Source organism: Suncus etruscus, chromosome 3, assembly GCF_024139225.1.
Source record: "Suncus etruscus isolate mSunEtr1 chromosome 3, mSunEtr1.pri.cur, whole genome shotgun sequence".
NCBI classification, from domain to species: Eukaryota; Metazoa; Chordata; class Mammalia; order Eulipotyphla; family Soricidae; genus Suncus; species Suncus etruscus.
Window position 1 is genome coordinate 85,706,127 of NC_064850.1, and position 22,678 is coordinate 85,728,804.

The 22,678-nt window shown below is 37.5% G+C and overlaps 1 protein-coding gene across 3 annotated transcripts in view; it reads right to left on the bottom strand.

Annotated features, from left to right (window-relative positions):
• PIP5K1B (phosphatidylinositol-4-phosphate 5-kinase type 1 beta) overlaps positions 1-22,678 on the bottom strand; it is a 370,177-nt gene that overhangs the window by 114,519 nt on the left and 232,980 nt on the right. For all 3 annotated transcript variants that reach the window (XM_049770950.1, XM_049770947.1, XM_049770949.1), the window contains 2 exons: positions 19,254-19,406; positions 6,418-6,717 (listed from right to left, as the gene is read on the bottom strand). In XM_049770950.1, the coding sequence (XP_049626907.1) occupies positions 6,418-6,717; positions 19,254-19,406 (453 nt within the window). The remainder of the gene's footprint in view (positions 1-6,417; positions 6,718-19,253; positions 19,407-22,678) is intronic.

Genomic DNA, 22,678 nt, shown 5'->3' on the forward strand with positions numbered 1-22,678 from the left:
CATATGGTCCCCTGAGCCTGCCAGGAGCAATTTCTGAGCATAGAACCAGGAGTAACCCCTGAGCACAGCCGGGTGTGACCCAAAAACCAAAAAAAAAAAAAAAAAAAAAAAAAAGAAAGGGGCTGTGAGGTAAGGAGGAATTAGGGATTCTTTGTGAAGAAACAGTTTTATTTTTGAAAATGGTGGTCACTCAAATCATCATGTGCATAAAATTGCATAAAACAACACATACAAATTATTTCACGTAAAACTGGTGACATCTAAGAAAGATTAGTGGATTAAATCAATACTTATTTCCTGGTAGTGATTCTGTATGAAGGTTATACAAGAAGTTACTGCTTGGGGAAGTAGGTGAAGGGTAAATTACTTATCCAACTGCATGTGAATCAACAATCATATCAAAGAAGAACATTTTAGAAAAAACAGTTTATTATTAGAAAACTTTTCGAAGCTCTTTGAATATGTGATAATGTCTTCATTTCTATTCTTACAATGAAATACAGCTTGGCTAGACATGTTCATATATTATATTTCCAAAAAAGTGTAGAAGGCATTTTCCACTCTTTTCCAGGGAATCCATGATTCTAGTTCAAGTGGTGGCAGATCCTAAGAATTGATTTTTACTTATTGATTTGCTCACCAACTTTAACTTTGATGTAGGTTAATATTTTAAGTATATAAAAATGAATATTGTGTATATCAAAACTTAGGATATAACAATGCAATGTACAATAAAATGCATTCTGGGATTACAGTATCTATTAAAATAATTTGAAAGACAGCAAATCTATCCATACTTTCTTTTGGTAAACACTCTTTCAAGATGTGGTATCGATTTTGTTGTTGTTGTTGTTGTTGTTGTTGTTTTTGGGCCATACCCAGTGATGTTCAGGGCTTATTTCTACTCTGCACTTAGGAATACTTTTGGCTGGATTGGGTAACTATGTAAAATTCCAGGGACTAAGCCCATGTCAGTTGCATACAAGACAAATGTACTACCTGCTATACTATTTATTACTCTGTCCCCTGTGGTATAAACATGTGGAGTTTATGATATTCCTGTGCCCTTCCATGTTTTAGTAGATAAAATCTAAAAACAAAAGCCAGTCTCTCTCTCTCTCTCTCTCTCCCCCCTCCCCCCCCCCCGAGCGCACATGCACACTCAGGAATCAAACTGAATTCAAAGCCTCACATATCTGAGTGTTCCACCACAAAATATATATTTCTTGGCCCTACATTTTTTTGTTTGTTTGCTTTTGGAGCACACTGGTGATTTTAAGCTCTGCACTCAGGAATCTCTTCATACGGTGTTGGGGCACCATATGGAATACTGGAGATTGAACCTGGGTCAACCATGTGCAAGACAAATAATCCCTTACTACTATCACTCCCGTACCCCGGAATTTAATACTTTAATGATAAAGAAAATGGACACAATATATGCCCTGTAACCAGTAATAGATATACATCAATTTTTATTGGGTTAAAGCACTATTTTCATCCTTAATAGCAAGGGGGAATGTAACCAACATAAGAATAAAACAACAGGGTACTTAAATAAATAAAAAAATAAAAATAAAAGAAACTAAATTAAAATATAAAAAAATTAATATTAAACAAATCAGAGTTGAGGACTAAATATAAACTATAATGCTAAATTAAGTATTTTAAAGAAAAATTCATGCATAAATGCCCAGAGTTGAGTTGACAAGACTCATCTATAACTTTATACAAAGAAATGTACCAGTTTGCACATTAAAAAGAATAAATATTCTTAAGGCTGGCTTCATTAAATTATGAGAACCTATTAATATGTATAGTGAAAGACATTTGTATAAAAAAAGAAAATTGGTTCTCAACTCTTGAAAAATTAATAACTTTGCTGCTCAACCCCAAATGATAATAAATGTAAAAGAAGTCTCTTAGGTCATTAATGATCAAGACGGTGCCTGAAGATTCTTGCTTGAAGGGATAAGAAATATTTAGAGTCTAAACATAGTTTTTATTAATGTAATTTGTGTCATGTCATTTCCCCAGTTATCAATAAATACTGTGGGACATACTAATTTATCTACTTAATTAAATAATTGGGGACTCTAGATTTTTCACAGACATGTTACATTAGAAATAACTTTTTTATTTTTGGATCACACATGGAAGTGCTCAGGGGCTACTCCTGGCTCTGTACTTAGAAATCACTCCTGGCTGGCTCGGGGAACCATATGGGATGCTGGGATCTGAGCCAGTGTCCTTCTGCATGCAAGGCAAACTCTGCCTCCATCCTATCTCTTTGGCCCCACATTAGAAATAACTATACTAAGTTAAAATAAATAAAAGTTCTTAATTGTTTTCCCAAAGAGTTCATCAGAATCTTTTAATATGTATGAGAAGATAACACTCTAATATGTTCATATACTTCAAATGAGAAGCAGCATCTACAGAGGGATATAAAGGTTGAGAAATTTTGGTCTTTGATACATTTATAATTGAACCAAAGAGATGATAGCACATACCCCTGAAGAAATCAAGGCTTAATATTAAAGAAAAATCTAATGACTATTACAACACTTCTTCTATGGATAAATAATAGAAATACCATACTTTTAAAAAAATCTCACAAAGTACTCAATATGGGGACAATCATCACAGTGATTTCAAATCTCAATTTTAAATAGAGACCCTATGCTTTATTAAATTATTGATGCCATACCTACTAGGCATTAGCAAAATTAGATATTTCCTCCAAAATAGACAGAGCTTAAAAAATAAGCTTAGTGCAAAAATTTTGCCAAGGAAAGATTTTTTTGTGAAACTATATTTACGTTTATTTTTACCAGTAGATAGCTCAAAGATATATTTCAATAAACATTTTCTAAACATCAACTAATATAAGTATAAATATAAGTAGGTATAAAGTTAGGATTAAGGGGTTTAATCCACAGGCTTCAGGCTCTGCCTGTGAATAAGTAAATCACCATGTTAAAAACCACTAAAGAGCTAAAGCTTCCAGACTGAGGGATCACAGTCTGGCATTCTTAGAAGTAATTTTTGAGAAGTCCTGAGATGAAGAGGTGAGGGCCAACAGAGGAAAAAGAAGAATATTTAGCAGAGTGAGGGGCACAGGAAAAGATGAAAACATTTAGTGAAAGAAAGTGTCTGGGAGATGAGAAAAATAGAATACTGAGTGGAAGTGAGAGAGAAGGAAGTTAAAGGAACATCTGGGAGAGATATTTCAGAAGATCTGAATTAGTTCAAGAATGATATGAACTAGGAACCTTAGGCTCTGGCTCAAATGTAGTGGAGTAACACTGAAAGGCTTTATTTAAGAAGTGATAGTCTTTAAGGAGTGGCAGTCAAATCTGCAGCATCGGGGATATTAAATCATAGAGTGGCTACTGCAACGACCTGGGTGACATATAATTAGGGTCTCGCTAAACGTTGTGACTATGCATGCAGAGTATAGGAAACTGATCCATCATCTGTAAAGAAGTACCAGATCAAAGGTACCAGTGAGAAGCAGCGGATAAAGCCAACCCTGGTTATTTGCATATTCCTTAGAACAGCAAATCTTCTCCCAAAATAAAATAATAAGACAAATCTCTAAGGTCTCATTCCCCATGAAAGTTCTATTTGACCTTATTCTGGCAGTGTTTGTTCTGAAAACACTAATAAACAAATCCTGTGGAAAGGTTCTTTGACATTTAAACGTTTCTCTTTTTCTGGCAGAGGGGCATGTAGCTTTAGAAGACAGGAGAGAAAAAACCTTCTATATAGATGAAAGAGGTAAGAAGCAGACACACACACTTAGAGAAAGCATACCAAAGACAGGAGAGGGAGTTGAGCTCAACCCTGGGGAATTGAGCCACTTTCACCCACATCCTTTAAGGGCAGAAGCAACACAACACAGGAGTTTCTTTTAAGATGTGTTGCTGTTTCTTTTTTTCTTTTTTTTCCCCAGAGAGCAAGATGAATTATTCACAATAACCCATTTATCTGAATAACTGTGAGGCACTTGGGTGTTCTCTGACTATTCTTCACCAACTTTTAAAAGGCCGTTAAAACGACACTCCTTTTAGTGAATATTTATAGTTTCAATTGTTACTTTTGACTCCAATGAATGTGGACTCTGCTTTGGACTTGCTAAAAAACAGGTTTCTGACCCTCTGTAAGAACAGAATTATTAATCAATTAAAATGGGAGTATGAATAGTCCTAACTTCAATGGATGATAGAGAAGCAAGGAATATAATGTACTAAAATAATGTCTGATTTGGGACAGGAGATATGATACAAATGAAAGAGCCTTGCAGTTGTGAGGCCTTGGTTTCAATTTCCTGTGTTTCTTGACCTTGAGCACCCAACTTTAGGCTAATCCCTTACTTGCTCCCACCCAGATTTTCCAAGCCTCCTGCAACAAGAAAAGTTACAACAATTAAAAAAATATTTCTCTACTAGCCTATTTCACTCTAAGATAGATGACAGCAGCCTGAAGCTTCAGATCAACAGCTAACTGCACAATCCTGTATATAGTATTAAGATAAACAATGTATGCAGTACTATATTTGTTTTAAATGTCGCAATGGTTTTGCAGCTCCCAAGTCTTTTTTTTTTCCTTTAGAAAAGAGTTCAAGTGGCTCTTTATGTCTTAAAGGTTGCATATCCCTGCTCTCAGCAGTAAATAATAGTAAAGAACAAGAGCAAGATAGCAACATATCTATCAATGAAACACAATTCCAAGGACTCAGCTCTGAACATTATCATACTGTGACAAACATATATAGAAGGCAGATACAGTAGAACTCTGATTCTGTCAGAACTCCTTATTTTATGTAATATGTGAAGCTATTTATTGATGAGCTCTGCATTGGTAAAGGTATCCCCATCTTCAACCTATCAGCCATTTGTTCAGTCCCAGAGTAAAGCCTGTAAATGAACATCTTCTTATTCTATGATCAGCTCCTGTAAGTACATACTCAACTTCCAAGAAAAACCCTGGGTCAGGTCCTGGCCAATTCTGTACCTTGGGCTTCTGCATACCTCCATTACACCTTAACTTAGCCCTATCTGGCTGGTTCTCCCAACTTCCTGGGCCAGGAAATGCTCTCATTGAGAAATTATTAGGCACTGATTATCACTCTAGAGATGCCAGAGTTACAATGAGATTTACAGTTCCATACTTTTCTCTGAAAGGACTTTCATCTACTTTTTTGTTTGTTTGTTTTTGGGTTTTTGTGGACCATACACTGCAGTGCTCAGGGGTTACTCCTGGCTCTCCGCTCAGAAACCACTCCTGGCTCGGGGGGACCAGATGGGTTGCCAGGGATTGAACTCACGCCTGTCCTGGGTCAGCTGGCTGCAAGGCAAATGCCCTACCACTGTGCTACCATTCCAGCCCACTTTATCTACATTTTGCAAATTTACAATGTCAGGAAATTCTTCCTCAGGCTTTGACCTCCCCTCCTCCCTCCCATTAATCTGCATTTTTAATACGTGACAAAAACTTGTGCCTGTAATTGTATTTGTTCTAATGGCTTAGCTTCCTTATTATTTAGGTGAAATTAAATAATCTAATCAAATGCAAAGCAATTTTACTCATGGGTCTATGAGATTTATGTCCATACAGTTTTCCCAGGAACACACAATCCCAGCAAGTGCATTTTCTCTAAATGTCTCTCCCTACATGGACTAGACCTATGAGATTTTTTACATGGTTTTTATGCTAGTCATTGCATTAAACCTAAAATTCTTTTCTATCTTTATAGAGGAGGATGAAAAGAAATGTTCAAAAGACCATGAGGCTCTACTAGAATGTCTCAACTAACTGGGCCCAGTAGTTGAAAGCAAGGGCATAAAATATGCAATGTGGCATGGCTATTGGGAATCACCAGGCTGCTATGGTCCTTCTCAGGGATCCTTTGGGATCAGGTGGTGAACTCAGTTTGAACACACACTAGATATGCACACTAAATGCTGTGCTGTCTCCTAGTTCTTCCTTTTTCTTTTTCTCAAAGAAAGCTTAAATGACTAGTTAAGTAATATCAACAGAAATTAAACAGAAAATTCCCCTATCAGTAACCAGTTCCATAAAAAATCAAGGAAATAGGGCCAGAGAGATAGTACAGTGGACAGGATGCTTGTCTTGCATATGGCGACCCTAATTTGATCCCTGGCACCCTGTATGGTCCTCTGAATCCACCAGGTGTGGCTCCCTGAGTGCAGAACCAGGGGTAAGTTCTGGGCACTGCCAGGTGTGGCTCAAAGCAAACAAAAAGAAAACAACATCCAAATCAGGACACTTGAATCCAAACAACCATTATGAATCTCTAGACTCCACATAAACTTTTTGGACTCTCTTTACCAAGATACTGGATCACAGATGACATTTCCAAAATAAATCATAGCAATGGCATTTTCTTACCCGGCAATCACGCTGAAGTGTTTTCATGAGTGCGTTGTAAGTTTCTGTATCAAAATACAACCCTTCATGCATGTCTTGCAGGAAATCTAAATCCTTAAATGTAGGGTTGGATTTCTCTCTCTCTTTTCGTGATGCTCTTCGCTTATAAGTAGAGCCTTTCAAATCATATGTAGAGTGCATTCTCATGGAGCGTGGTAAGACATTGTTCATCACCACAATCCGAATATTGATGCCCCCTGATTGCATGCAATACAGTCCATAGAATTTTGGCAAAAGAGTCCTTGGATTCTGGTTTAAATTCTGAAAGGAGGAAAACAAGTTAGTCTATATTGATACCAGATAAGCTCTATTATTAAAAATGCTTTTTTATTTAGTATGATAATTAAGAATGGCATGTGATTATCATTATTCGTGGACACTTAAAATCCTGGTGTTTCCAATATAGTTCTCAAGTTGGGTTATTTGAACAGCAACTTAATTATTCTATTTTTCATATTATTAAAATTTTTCTTTCTTTTTTTCTCTTTTTTCCCTCCCTAAATGTAATGATGGACTTCATTTTAAAAATTAGCCTTTTAAGGACCATAAGTTACAAAGGAAAAGCAGATCATTATGTAGAAACCTAGTTTATACATTTTTTGCCTGTACAAAAAAACTTTATCAAAGTTATTCATTTAGCAATTTCACCTGGTTCATTATAGTATCCATTATGTTTTTCTCATAAGGTTATTATGCTTATATTTAAAACTACATTTACATTATTCCCTAAAGATGAACTTTTTAAAACACCAAACTTCTGGCTTATAAGAATGGCAGTGAAATGAAAGGAACAATTTCCACTAAGTCAGCTGATAGCATTATTCCAATCTTATGCTTTACCAAACTTAAACATTTTCACTTTAACATATTTTCCTAGAAGCCAAATTATGGCCAGATTTTGTTTTCTAGAAGCTACATACAGATGGGTAGCAGCAAAGAAATATGGAAATTAAAAGGAAAACATGAGAATAAATGAATCAAGTGTACATATAAGATACCTGGCTCATGGCAATTAAAAAACAGCAACTTGAATACTAAAAGTCAGATACCTAATATTTTCTTTATTTTTAATTATTTTAGCCATTTTAATTGAGGTACTAAGATATTTTTTATAAACTTTTATAAATATTTTATTGTGACCAAAAAGTGAGTAACAAATATTTCATAGTAATATTCAAGGTACATAGTGACAATGAATCAGGGCCATTCCCACCACCAGGGTTGTCCTTCCTCCCCACCCTTTACCCAGCAAGTGTCCCATGCCTCCCTCCTTTGCCCCTCCCCTCTGAGTGCTAGTGTAACTGTTCCCCTCTGTGTATAGCTTGTTGTATACAGGGTATCAATTTTGTTGTTGACTTTGGGGTTTAGTTCTGATCATTTTTTAATTCCACTCAATGTTCATATGGCTGTTTGGTCCTGGTACCGTTCATTTTTATTCCCCCCCTCAATTCATGTGTCAGAACAAGATGATTCAAGTTGTGTGGTTCTGCTGGAAGAAGACAAAAATGAAAAAAAAAAGAAAAACCTAACAACAACAACAAAAAAACCCCCAACAGTTTAAAAACAAAACAAAACAAAACAAAACAGTAGCTATCAAAAAAAAGGACCCAGTAGCAAAAAAAAAAAAAAAAATCACCAAATAATAACCACAAGAGTAGAAAAGAAAAGAAAAAAGAAGAAAAAAAAAAGAAAAAAGTTAAAAGAAAAACAACCAAAAGGAGTGCTGGTATAGCAAGGTTTTGTGCCCCCCCCCTTTATTTTTGCATAGGCACGATAAGTATTGGGGAAGTAAGAAAGGGAATTCCGTTAGTTTAAGAGATTCAGAGTTTCTTCACCCTTGAAGCATACTGTCATGGGAACAACTATTGGCTTCATACTTGCTTATTTACACACCCCAAGGTCTTTTTATGGTGCCAGAAAATTTTCCGCTCAGATGTGGGTGATGACATCCTGTCTCTGTAACTGGAGATCTTGTTATTTGCATAGCTCATAGGGTGAAAGCTAGGTGAGAGTTTTTCTTTATGGTTCTAGAGTTCTGTTCCATCAGTGTTGTTGTAATCAGTCTTCTGTAATGAATGGTCTTGGTTTTTGCTCAAGTCCTAGGCTGAAGTCTAGGATAGAGTCTTCATTATGGGTCCTAAAGTTCTGTAATTAGAGATCTTGATTTTTGTACAAGTCCTAGGATAAAGCCTAGGGTAGGATTTTTCTTTTTGGTCCCAGGATAAGTTCTGCCCAGTCATGGTTGTCAAAGCCAGTCTTCTGTAGTTAGCGCTCTTGGTTTTTGCACAGATCACAGGTCGAATTGTCTTCTGATTTTATCTTACCATTAGGTGATGTGATAGGACATTCCTGCCCATAGATCAAGTTTTGTTCTCTCGTTGTCTGAATGTCATATCAGAGCTAGCACAAGTTGGAGGTACCAAATTTTATAATACTTGTTGTTTGTTTTTGGACACGACTGGCAGTGCTCAGAGGTTACTTTGGCTCTGAGCTCAAGGATCACTTCTTCCAGGCTCAGAGGACCATATGGGATACCAGGGAATGAATTCAAGTGGGCAGCGTGCAAGGCAAAATACCCTACCTGCTGTACTATTGCTTCAGTTCAGATTTATAATACTTTGGGGAGAGGGATTGGGCCACACCCAATGGCGCTCAGTGGTTACTCCTGACTTTGTACTCAGAAATTGCTCCTGGCTCTAGGACCATATGAGATGCTGGAAAAGGAACCTGAATACATCCTGAGTCAGCTGCTACCAATCCGGCCCCTAATTTACAACACTTTTAATCATTCTTTTCATGCATAACTTCATTCCAGTGCTACACCTATCATGAGAGAGAGAGCCTATTTCCTCCTACCAGAGTCCCAAGATCCTGTCAATCCACATCCCCTACCTCATGAAAGCTCAGTTCCATAGACAAAATCTTCTGTTCCAATAACTTTGACCATTTATTTTTCCTTTACAATTCTTTTTTTTAATCTCACATATTGTAAAGTTCTACCTCTCTTTCTTTGTTGTGTAGATGGTGACACATACATCTATAGATAAAGAAGCTAATCTAAAATTGAACAAAATTGTAAATCAATGATAAAACAATTTATTCATTCTAAACTTAGAGCATTAAAAGTGGCTGAAGTAGAAATGGAGAGAATGGCCCCAAATTAGCTCCAACTAAAAACAGTAAAAAAATTGATTAGTGCCAACTGTGGCTACTTTCCATAGCAGCTAAAAAGAAAATTAATTGTGGACTATAAAAAATGAACATTTAAAATTTTAATAGCTTCTGAAACACTGACTTCCACAATGATTAGGCCAATTTACAACCACATTTTGTGAGATTATATAGCTCTTACATAGTTCTTAGCAGTGTTGAATGTTATCACACTTTATACTCTTTTAACTTGGTTAGAAAATGGAAATGTATTCTAAAAAACATAACTGTTACTTAACAGATAAATTTAGGACATAGGTTTTTTTTTTTTTTCTCTCCCGTATCTTCAGTGGTCAGGTGTTATTTCTGGCTCTGTGCTCAGGGGGTAATTCCTGGCAAGTTTAGGGGACTATACGAGATTAAATCTGGGTTTATGAGGATTAAACCTGGGTTGGCTACATGCAAGTTTAATGCTCTACCTGCTATACTATCACTTTGCCACCCCTTGCTTATCTTTCAATAGGTTTTTTTTTGTCATTTTTAGAATTCTTGAAATATTCTGAATATTTATTATTTTCTACTCTATAGTGTACATAATTTCTTTTTTTTTTTTTTTTTTTTTTGGTTTTTTTGGGTCACACCCGGCAGTGCTCAGGGGTTACTCCTGGCTCTATGCTCAGAAATCGCTCCTGGCAGGCACGGGGGACCATATGGGACGCCGGGATTTGAACCACGGACCTTCTGCATGAAAGGCAAACACCTTACCTCCATGCTATCTCTCCGGCCCCACTTTCTTCCAATGTGTCTTCTTAATTATATAAACAAGGAAACTGTGCCTATTCTTTTTAATTTACATGTAGGTGAGAGGTGGAAAACAGTTTACCAAAAGTATTTAACACATATATCCACACACAATAAAAATTTCTTCAATTCTATCCTCAATTCTCAACTTTTTGTTGTTGTTGTTGTTTTTTGAGCCACACCTGGTGATGCCCAAGGATTACTCCTGGCTCTGTGCTCAGAAATAGTTCCTGGCTTGGTGGACAATATGGGGATCAAACCGAGGTCCGTCCTGGGTCTTGCATGCAAGGCAAACGCCATACCACTGAGCTATCACTCCAGCCCCAATTTCCAACTTTTTTGTTTGCTTGTATGGTTACTCCCAGTGGTGCTCAGGAGTTACTTCTGATTCTGTCCTTAGAAATTACTCTTGGTAGACGTGGGGAACCATATGAGATGCTGGAGATTGAATCCAGGTTGGCTATATTCAAGGCAAACAAAATACCCATTGTGCTCTCTCTGGTCCCACAATTCCCAACTTTTATGGAGGTCACTTCTCCCACTTTTCAGGGTATCATTTTCATACTTTTACTATTTCATAGTCCCTATTTTCTTCTAATTTTTAAAATGGTTTTGGCTATAGTACAATCAGTTTTTACTACATATGTAGATAATGTTCTTGAATGTGAATAATCTTAAGTAGAAAATTATTTTATTTATTGAATAGTCTGTTCTTTCCCAATTGAGGTCACTCATATCATACAATAACTTTCAAATAAAATTTGACAGTTAATTTGAATCTTTTGGTCTAGAACTGTTATAAAGCCACATTTTTAATATTAGTGCAGCTTTGTAGACATTTGAGCTATTTTTTTTTTTCGTGGGGGGAACACCCTGTGGTGTTTAGAGTTAACTTCTGGTTCTGTGCTCAGGGATCACTCCTAGAGTTATTTCTCATAAGTTCTGATAATTTGTGTCTTCAGACTCATTTGAGGAATCTTTTTTTTAATTTCTTTGATTTCCACTTCAAACTGATGATTTTTAATACTATGTTTCAGTTTCCAAATATTGGAGCTTTCCCTGATTTTCTTTATATGGTTAATTTTATCCTTCATGATCTAAAAAGATACTTGAGATTTCTAATTTTGTGACTTTTATAAACATTTAAGTATATTTTGGTTAGAGAATATTCCATAAAGGATGCTCTAGGTGCTCTGGTAAGAATGTTTACTAATATTTTTCAGGATGGAGTCTTTTAAATTTTACCAATTTCAACTTTTTTAATATCTCATTTAAGGCTCTTGTTTCCTTACTGATGTTCTGTCTGGTAGATCTGTCCATTGATGGAGTGGGGTATTACATTCTTTCACTACCATTTTGCTGTTGTCAATATACCTCCTCAAGGCTATCAGGTGTTGTTTTACAAACTTTACTGCTCCTCTGTTTGGTGCACATGTACTGATAAAAGTTAAGTCATCTTGTTCTACTGATCTTTTAACCAGTAATGATGTTTGTTTCTATGTTATACTTTCCTTAACTTGGATGCTATTTAATTTCAGCTAAGTATTGCCACCACTAATTTTTAGTTTATCATTAATCTGCATGATTGTTTTCTAACCATTTACTCCGAGCCTGTAGCTATCATGAGAATTCAAGTGTGTCTCTTGGAAGAAGCAAAATGTTAGATTTTGTTTCCTGATCCATCTATCTACTCTGACATGAGAGATATGGACTCATTGATACTTAAAACAATTATTGATATAAAGGAATATGCTGCATTTTCATGAGGATTTTTGTTGTTTTTGCCAATTACTATTTGCTTTTTAATAGGTCATTTAGTATCCTTTGAAAAGCTATTTTAAATTCTACAGATTCCTTCAGCTGGTGTTTGTCTGAAAATATTTTTATTAGTCATTCAAATCTGAGTGATAACCTGGCAGGGCAGATGATTCTTGGTTGGAGGTTCTCTCCTTTCTGTGCTTTGAATAAATCATTCCATTTTCTTGATTGTAGAACTTTAAGTGAGAAATATAATATGATTTATATAGTATTTCCCTTAAGTCTTTGTTTCTCTCTTGCTGCTTTAGGGAGTACATTTTCCTTTGGTTTTGCTATTTAATTACAAGGTGTCTTGGTGTCTGTGTCTATTTTGTGTTTTCTATTCTTTGTGGGGAAATTATCAGTACTATTTCTTCTACCCATCATTCTTTCTTTTTATCTCCTGTATCTTCTATGATGTGGAGATTGCTCCTCTTGATATTGTCATTTATCTCTCTTAAATTATCTTCATTTGAAAAATCAATTTTCTATTACTTTTTTATTGATGATGCCACAGACTTTGTCTTCTTGGTCAGTGATTTGTTTCTGCTTCATCATCCTGCTTCTGAGTCTGTTGCCACTGTATTCTTCAGCTCCTTAATTTCTCTTTGAATGAATTCTCCTATTTTTGTTTTTTGTAACTTTTCCCTTCAGGCTTATCAATTTTCTTTTCGAATAATTTCCTCAGTTTTCTGTGAAAGGACTGTTTCTCTGAAGTTATTAGTGAACTGTTTACATAGTTCTGATGCAATTGAGGCTTTTGAGTGCTTCTATCACTATCTTTTGATACAGCTGAATTACTTAATTTTTTGTTTGGTTTTGGTTTTTGGGTCACACCCAGCAGCGCTCAGGGATTCCTCCTGGCTCTATGCTCAAAAATCGCTCCTGGCAGGCTTTTGGGACCATATGGAATGCTAGGATTTGAACCACTGTCCTCCTGCATGCAAGGCAAATGCCTGCATCTATGCTATCTCTCCGCCCCACCCCCCGAATTACTTAATTTTTATAAATTTATTTCAAGTGCTACATGGGAGCTAATTATTGATCTTTGAATTTCCATTGACCCTGCAGTGTGATCTGGTGTTCCCATGTACAATTCCAGGATGGTGCCTATTACTCTACTCATTTCTGGCAACCGTGGATGTCTTGAGAGGATTTTCAAAAAATGTTTGCAAGACTGAGCTGTGCCTGTAGCTCTGAGTTTTGTGTGCACCTGGATGACAAAGGGGAATTTGTGGTCATCAGTGCCCTGAAGTTAGTATAGCATCAAGGTCTATCTGGTCTGAGAGCTGCTCCAGGGGTGTGGCAGAATCACAATGACTTGGTGCCACAGTCCAGCTGACTTGGGCACTGACTGGAGTTTGTAATTATGCATATCTGATAGTGGTGGTTCAGTAAACAAGTCCCCACAGCTCCTGTGTTATTTTTGCACTTGCCAGTACCAGTTTGAAGATGACTGCTTTGAACTATGGGTAGGGCTCACTTCTGTGGTTTCCTGCAGTGTCTAGTCTCTGGGATGGCAGCTCCTAAGTGCAGTCTAGGGAATGGCTGATACTGACTGTAATCTAAGGATGACTGAATTCTGGACTTGCTCAGTCTGTTTTGGATGCAACAGTAGGTACAGGTACAAAGCTGAAGCTCTGTTGAGCCTTTGTGCTCAGTGTCATTGCTTCAGGCTGGGGATTAAGTGAGGAATCTTTCTGTAGTTCTAAACTGACAGCAAATTTGTTAAATTGTACTGCAACTGTAAACATGCTGGGTGGGGTCAAGCCTTTAATCCTGTTAGATAGAGCTAAGGCTGCTAAACCTCTTTAAGAGGGGCTGGGTAGGGCTGTTGGTAGGGCTCTTCTTGGAATGGCTGTACACAATCCTAAATATACCACACCCCTTGTTGAATTTAACAAGTCCTAAGAATCTTCAAATGTGTTAGCAGAAAGCTGAAATTCTGTAAAAGTTGTGGTTATTACCCTCTTGCCTTACGTTGGCTTTTGAGTCTAGTATCAGGTGAGCGATCCCCTTTCTCTTCCAGTCTGCTTTTCTCCCTTCCCACTTTAAGGAAGAGTGCTCTGCTGGTCTGAAATTGTCCATAAATCTTTGTTCCACAGTGAATTTGTATGTATTCTCTGGTGGACTTTCTCATGTAGGGGTTGTGTTTAGCTTAGTTTTGATGTGTTTTTTGTGTGGATATCACAGAGGCATTTAGAGAAGTCTTTCTCTTTAGCCACCTTGGCCTTTCCTATCTAATTCCATGATATAAATCTTACCTCAATTTTAGATTGTTTTACAGTGTATATAAAGAAAGGCATCATCTGAAATGACATATGCCAAATATAAATAACATACTTATCTGAGAAAGGAATGATCTTAACATTTTCTATTTTCTCTAATATAAAATAGAAAAATTGCTCTAAAGCAATTCTACTTATTCAGGAGGCAATTTTTTAAAAACTTGTGCATATTGCCCACTAGATTTTAATTTAGATTTCTAGTTATTATGTGACATACAGCATTCACTAATACCTTTTAATGTATTGAGTATATTTTGAGATAATAATAATAATTATTATTATTTTGCTTTTTGGGCCATACCCTGTGATGCTCAGGGATAACTCCTGGCTATGCACTCAGAAATTGCTCCTGGATCGGAGGGCCATATGGGATGCTAGGGATCAAATCGAGGTCGGTCCTAGATTGGTCACATGCAAGACAAACACCCTACTACTACGCTATCGCTCCAGCCCCTAGAATTATTATTTTAATGCACAATGAGCTCTGTGGCATCTCGTATACTGTCATGAAATGAAGATGACAGTTTTCACCTCTCAGCAAGTAAATGTAGTTCTAAAATTAAAACTTCTCCCTGGGGTCCAGAGCAATAGCACAGTGGGTAGGATGTTTGCCTGGTATGTGACTGACCTGGGTTCAATCCCCAGCATCCTATATGGTCCCCCAAGCCTGCCAGGAATGATTTCTGAATGCAGAGTCAAGAGTAACTCCTGGGGCCGGGCGGTGGCGCTAGAGGTAAGGTGCCTGCCTTGCCTGCGCTAGCCTAGGACGGACTGTGGTTCGATCCCCCGGTGTCCCATATGGTCCCCCAAGCCAGGAGCGATTTCTGAGCGCATTGCCAGGAGTAACCCCTGAGCATCACCGGGTGTGGCCCAAAAACCAAAAAAAAAAAAAAAAAAAAAAGAGTAACTCCTGAGTGCTGTTGGGTGTGACCCAAAACAAAAACAAAAACCAACCAAACAAGAACCCCCACCCCTGACAAAACCCCAAACTCCAAACAAATATAAAAACAAAAACCAAAAAACTTCTCTCTGTCCTGTCCTAACACTCAAGTTTTGGTAGCAAATTTGGGGGCTAGAGAAATAGTATAGTGGGTTGAGTGAGCACTTGCCCTGCATGTGGACAATTGGGGTTCTAGCCTTGGAATTCCTCTGTGAATGCCAGGAATAATCCTTGAGCACAGAGCCCTGAGAACCAGTAGGTACTCAAAACCAATCTGAAGAAACAGTCAATCATAACACATGAATTAAAAATTTTAGAGAATATAAATTTGTTTAGATTCTGTTTTTCATAGTAATCGTGTCTTGGGGATAAGTACTGTTAAGGATCTACAGCTTTGTGGGTTTCATGTTGCTTCTCAAATAAGATCACAGAGTAAAGGTGATCAGATCATACATGTATATGTGATGCATATCTACCCACATATATTGGATCACCTACATGTCACATGCCACACATGTATTGATAAACTACATATATAATATACACCATGTACATACATATGTGACATTTTAATCATAAGTAAGTGAAATGAAAGAATTTAAATTTCCCTATTTTCCCCTATCATCCTTTTTTGAGGAGACTTCTAATCAATGCTCAGGGGGCTTAGAAGACTCTCTTGACAATATTCAGCTAATGGCTGAGAATTCAATGCTTTGGTCCAGCAGTGCTGTGGACCAGATGGACCCTCATGGCAATTCTGCAGTAAGAGAGTGTGGTGCTAGGGAATTCAGGAACTCAAAAATGCAAGAAATGCGATATAGTACTTTGACCTATCCATAGCCCTATTTATTTATTTATTTATTTATTTATTTATTTATTTATTTTTTGGTGTTTGGGTCATATCCAGTGGTGCTCAGAGGTTACTCCTGACTCTGCACTCAGAAATGACTCCTGGCAGGCACGGGAGACCATATGGAATGCTGGGGTTCGAACCACCATCTATCCTGGATCAGCTGCATGCAAGGCAAACGCCATACCACTATGCTATCTCTCTGGCTTCCCTTGCCCTACTTTTGTCAATTATAATGTCACATTATTAGGTGAAATACCTTTCTACAGTGAAAGAAGTCCTCTTTCTAGCATCAATTAAATACCAGAAAGGATAAATTTAAGGCTGCTTGTTAAACAGAGTTTTAATAAATGGAATTAAACTTTTTCAATGAGAGATAGTACAGCGGTGTTTGCCTTGCAAGCAGCCGATAAAGGACCAAAGGTGGTTGGTTCGAATCCCGGTGTCCCATATGGTCCCCCGTGCCTGCCAGGACCTATTTCTGAGCAGATAGCCAGGAGTAACCCCTGAGCACCGCCGGGTGTGGCCCAAAAAAAAAAAAAAAAAAAAAAAAAAAAAAAAACCACAACAAAAACAAAAACAAAACAAAACAAAACTTTTTCAATGAATATTTTGTTCCTGTGGGTAAAGTCTAGAGAACAATCTTTGATATACTATAGAATATAACATTTTATTCTAAGAATTCAGTGTCTTCCAGAGAACAACTCGTGTTTTTATGTGTTAAGTGTTGACAACTTTCAGTACATAAAATTTTAATTAGCAAAAATGTGAATATGGGCACAATAATAATTTTTCTACATTTCAATATATGTACATATTCAATATATTTCTTTTCCAAATATGGATACAAATTTTTTTAAAAAAAGCATCAATTCCAGAAACAAACAGGTTTTATATATATATATATATATATATATAATATATATATATATATATTATATATATATGACATAGAGGGCGACTTAAGTTTTAAAACCTGATTCAAAAGCAAACGATCATAGCAATTAACAACTATTATGAAACTACAAAAGAAACCAGAGGTATGAAAAAGACAGGGCTATTTAGGAAAAGTATTTTCATTTTATTCTATTTTAATTTTGTTTTGGGGAGAGGGTTTGGGCCATACCTAGTGGTCCTCAAGATTCACCTCTAGTGGTGGCAGTGGGAGGGCACGATAGGTGATGCTGGGGGTAGAATCAGGGTCGATCATTTGCAAGACCAATGCCTTAAGATATGCAGTATCTCACTAGCCCTGAATGTTTTTATTTTAACTAAATGTCTACCAAATCCAGCTGGTCTAGGTTATTGTTTATTTGTCTTAAAGACATGTAAGAAGTACTTTTCACATGACCTAAATGTGGTCTACAGAACCCTATGTTCTGAAGTGAAATGGCTAAAAACAGCCACCATGGAACACAGATGAATAGTTGGAATGTAGCCTCTGGAATCCTGCATATGTTCAAGATTCAGTTCTGTAGTTCAGTACCAGAAAACTCTGGCAAATTATCTAACTTTTTGTTTGTTTGTTTTGGGCTACACCTGGCGACACACAGAGATTACTTATGACTGTGCTCAGAAATTCCTCTTGGCAGGCTCAGGGGACCAACTGAGATGCTGGAGATAGACCTGGATTAGCCATGTACAAGCCCTATCCATTGCTCAATCACTTCAGTCCCTCTAACTTATTATTTTTTTTTGGGGGGGGGCACACCCGGCGATGCTCAGGGGTTACTCCTGGCTGTCTGCTCAGAAATAGCTCCTGGCAGGAATGGGGGACCATATGGGACACCGGGATTGGAACCAACCACCTTTGGTCCTGGATAGGCTGCTTGCAAGGCAAACACCACTGTGCTATCTCTCCGGGCCCGTTTGTTTTGTTTTGTTTTGGGGCCACACCCGGTGATGCTCTGGGGTTACTCCTGGCTATGTGGTCAGAAATCGCTCCTGGCTTGGGGGACCATATAGGACACCGGGGATTGAACTCAGGTCCTTCCTGGGTCAGCCACGTGCAAGGCAAACGCCCTACTGCTGCACTATAGCTCTGGTCTCCCTCTAACATTTTTGTTTGTTTGTTTTGGTTTTTGGGCCATACCTTGCAGTGCTCAAAGGTTCTTCCTAGCTCTACACTCAGAAATAGCTCCTGGCAGGCTCGGGGGACCATAGGGAATGCCGGGATTCGAACCACCGTCCTTCTGCATGCAAGGAAAACACCCTACCTCCATGCTAAATCTCTGGCCCCTCCTCTAATTTATTTTTAACTAAATTGCCACTTCTATAAAGTGGTTAGAGTGGCAGTATCAATATTACTATGAAGGTTAAATGAGTTAGTGCATGCAAAACACTTAATGCTGTTATTATTTAATTAATTAAATTGGGGGGAAGTTGAGCCACACCTGATGGTGCTCAGGGGTTCCTCCTGGCTCTGTACTCAGTAGGGGACCGACCATACAGGATACTGGAGTTAGAACTCAGGTCTAGGATCTGGGTCAGCAGTGTGCAAGGCAAACACCATACCACTGTGCTATTGCTCCGGCTTCTTAATGCTGTTTTTAACAATCAATTTAGTACTTCAATGAATGTTTACTACTCATACTACCACTATGTACTTAACTGTCTGCAAAGAATTTTTGTAATACACTACTTCTTTATCTTAAACCCTGTATTCTTTCTTTGTTACAACTACCATTAAGATAGTCATTTCCTAGCTTTTAAAAATTGTGGGAACTAATATTCCTATTTTATTACTTACTCATGGTCATACACTTAGTTGCTGGATGAGATGGGATTGGAATTAAGACTGAGTAAAGTAGTGGCTGTTCTCACTCAGTTCTTTATTACTTTAAAAAAACTATTTAATAATGTCATAGCATAACCAAAACATAAAATAAAGTTCACCAAAGAGAGAGAAAAAATAAACCAAATCATTGAGAAAGTAATTAAGCCTTAAGTAGAAAATTACACAATTACTTACCATGTAATAGCCTGGCAGTAGTTTCTGAAGGAACTCAGCTTCTTTATGCTGAACTGTTTTGATGATAAATTCATCATCACTGGTCACAAAAAATATGGATCCACTGGCTCCAGGATTGGACAATTCTATTAGAGGTTCACTGCAGATGGAATACTGCAAGAATAAATAAACATTAAAGTGCATTTAAGTATATAATGACTCCAAGGAAAAAGAAAATAATATTTGGCCATTTTGAAATCTAAAGTCTTCTTTAAGATCTTTAGAGAATTATCTACAAATAGTAGAGGGTACTTTGTGATATAGCTAAGAATGTATTAAATACATTTAGCATTAATAATTCTATGATAGGAGACAGATATGTGTCCTCTCCATCCCTCAGTGTCATATAATGGACTCACTAAACAAAGTAATTATCCAATGAAAGAATCAAACAATAAAGTAAACCAAAGTGCTCTGTCTCCAGCAAGTGCCCACAAACAAGTAAAGGTTTCATCTACACTGTTTGTGGATAAAACATTCATACCTCTTCTCTTCTTCCAAGCAATGTCCTTCACCCATGAATTCAACAACGCAATGATTCTGAAGTCTTATCTGCACCTCAAATTCTCTCCCAGGATTTAGACTTATTCATCTAACTTTTACAAAATTTGGTTTTTGGAATAGAAATTTAAATTTCTATTTGGTTTTGCCACTATACTTTACTTGTTACACTTCATGCGTAATTTAAAAAGCATATGCAACTCAGGGTTATGGTTAGGTCAGATTATATGGTATCTCTGTATACATAGAAAGGTGATTCTAGCTCTTGGCAAATGTAATTCTGAGTCAGATCCAAGATTGCGGAGTACATGGAAGAGGGCAGGGTGTTTCCAGTCTCCACTCCCATCACTTTAGTAATCTTGGATGCTTTAATTTGAACAACCACACACAGTAAGTTTAAGCTATCTGTTTACCCTCTCCTTCCTTTATTTTTATCTTCTTAAAACATCTTATAAAATGTTATTACTCGGGCCCAGAGAGATAGCACAGCGGTGTTTGCCTTGCAAGCAGCCGATCCAGGATCAAAGGTGGTTGGTTCGAATCCCGGTGTCCCATATGGCCCCCTGTGCCTGCCAGGAGCTATTTCTGAGCAGACAGCCAGGAGTAACCCCTGAGCATCGCCGGGTGTGGCCCCCCCCAAAATGTTATTACTCATTTTGTCCTCCACACATGAAACTTGGACATCACCCTTGAATAAATTTCTTCACCTTCATAACCAGCTTATTGATATGTCTGCCTCAGCTATTATTTTGCCAACATTCAAAGGCATAATCATTTAGTGTCTTCACTACTAGAATTAATCTGCCTTGAGACAAGTCATGCTTTGACTCACTATCCATACTGGATTCCTCTTGTAACATCTCCAGCTGAAACCAGAGATTGTTCTCTAGTACAAATCTTATTATATCCCTTCATATATATATATATATATATATATATATATATGTATATATGTATATATATATTTTATTTTATTGCTTTCCACCTTAAGATAGAAGTTAATCCCCAATTTCTATTCCCGTTTTCAAGGTCATGAATGCCCCACCTCTGTCTAATCACTTCCCTCCTTGAATGCCATAGAAGATGGCACACTCTTTGCATTTGCCTCTATCAAACAACCTGCAGGGATTGGAGCAAGAATATAGAGAACATGGCCCTTGCCTTGCATGTGGCTGATATAGGTTCAATCCCCAGCATCCCCTATGACCCCTTGAATCCTGCCAGGAGTGATCCCTGAGTGCAAAACTAGGAGTGAGCCCTGAGCACCACTGGATGTGGCCACCACTCCTAAAAAGAAACAACCTCCATTCCATCTACATATGACATATACTCATTCATGTACTCATTTTGTAAGTAAAGACCATTACTCTCACAAGATATATGACAGGCAAAGGCAAAAAACAAACAAAAACCTTTCACAAACCCTGGATGTCTTTGTTTAGTTCTGCTTACTTTTGGGGTCATACCCAGTGTTGTTCAGGTTTACTCCTGGCTCTGTACCCAGGAATTGCTCCGAGCAGTGTTCAGGGGACTAGATGGGATTCTGATGATAGAACATGGGGTAGCTACTTACAAAGCAAGCACACTGCCTTCTGTACTATAGCTCAGAAACCATATTCCCCTCCTAGGCACTCTTAATACTGATGAAGTACAGTGAACAAACTTAGTATATACCATGAAGAAAAATTAAACCTAGAAAAAGGAAAGAGAGTATCAGACATGAGTGCATTCAAGTTTGCAATATATTTTAACTGGGGGTTTGGGGGCACTGAGAGTCTTGTTGAGATGGCAGTTGAGCAAGAAGCCAGGTAGATAACTGAAGAAAAGGCATTGCTGAAGGGCTAAGTTGAAGGGTTAAAACAAAGGTCCTGAACTCGGACAGTTTGAGTTATAGCAAGAAGGTGAGTGTTGAAAAAGAGCAAGTAGAAAGTTGAGTGAAAGAGAAGCCAGAAGAATTGGGTGGGCCAGACCCTGTATGATACTGAAGTCCACTTAAAGACTGTGACCTTTTCTTTAGTGGATCTGAAAGCCATTGGAGGGTCTGCAGCAAATCAGTATCCCTCTTGTTGAACTGGGAAATGACAGTTGGGTTCACATTGACTATTGTCTATTGTCTATTGGCTATTCTTTCATAGTCCCAGACAGCTCTGCAAAATTCTCCTTAATTCTAGGGACTAAAGTTCCCTCTGATACCGGATATTTTCTGCACAGATGTGACCACAATATATTTATTTATTTACATATCTGGAATTCTCAGAAGACTATAAAACTTAGGAGACAGAAAGCATGGTTTGCTTTTACAGTGATGATGGTAAAAGACCCGAGACATACAGAGTAATATTCATGCAATTATGTCAAATAAAAAGTGGAATCAATGACTCTACTGGCAACAAAAGATTATTTCTCACTCTGATGCCTAAAAGCTTGAGTAGGATGGATAGTATAGTGAGCTTGCCTTGTAACCAGCCATCAAATCTGGGCTCATTCTATGGCACTCCATATAATACTCTGAGCATTCCAGGAATAATTCCTGAGCAAAGAGCTAGGAGTAAGACCTGAGCACTACTGGGTATGTCCCCAAAACAAAATAGTAAAGAAACACAGACACCTAAACCCAGCAATAAAGTAAATTTTGGGTTACTGCTCAGTGTTTATTAATTGACTAGACCCAGGAGTGACTTACATGAGAAATGTAAGGGAAGGGTGCTAATAAGAAATATCATAGCAACCCCAGTAAGTAGAAAAAGTGGGAATCCAAAGAACAACACCATGAAGATCAAAGTACCTGCAAATATCAGGGTTGAACATTTCCCAAATGATTTTTTTGTTCTGGCTTGAGAATATTTAATTCTCCATCACAGAAAACTCTCAGAGGTGGGGAAAAT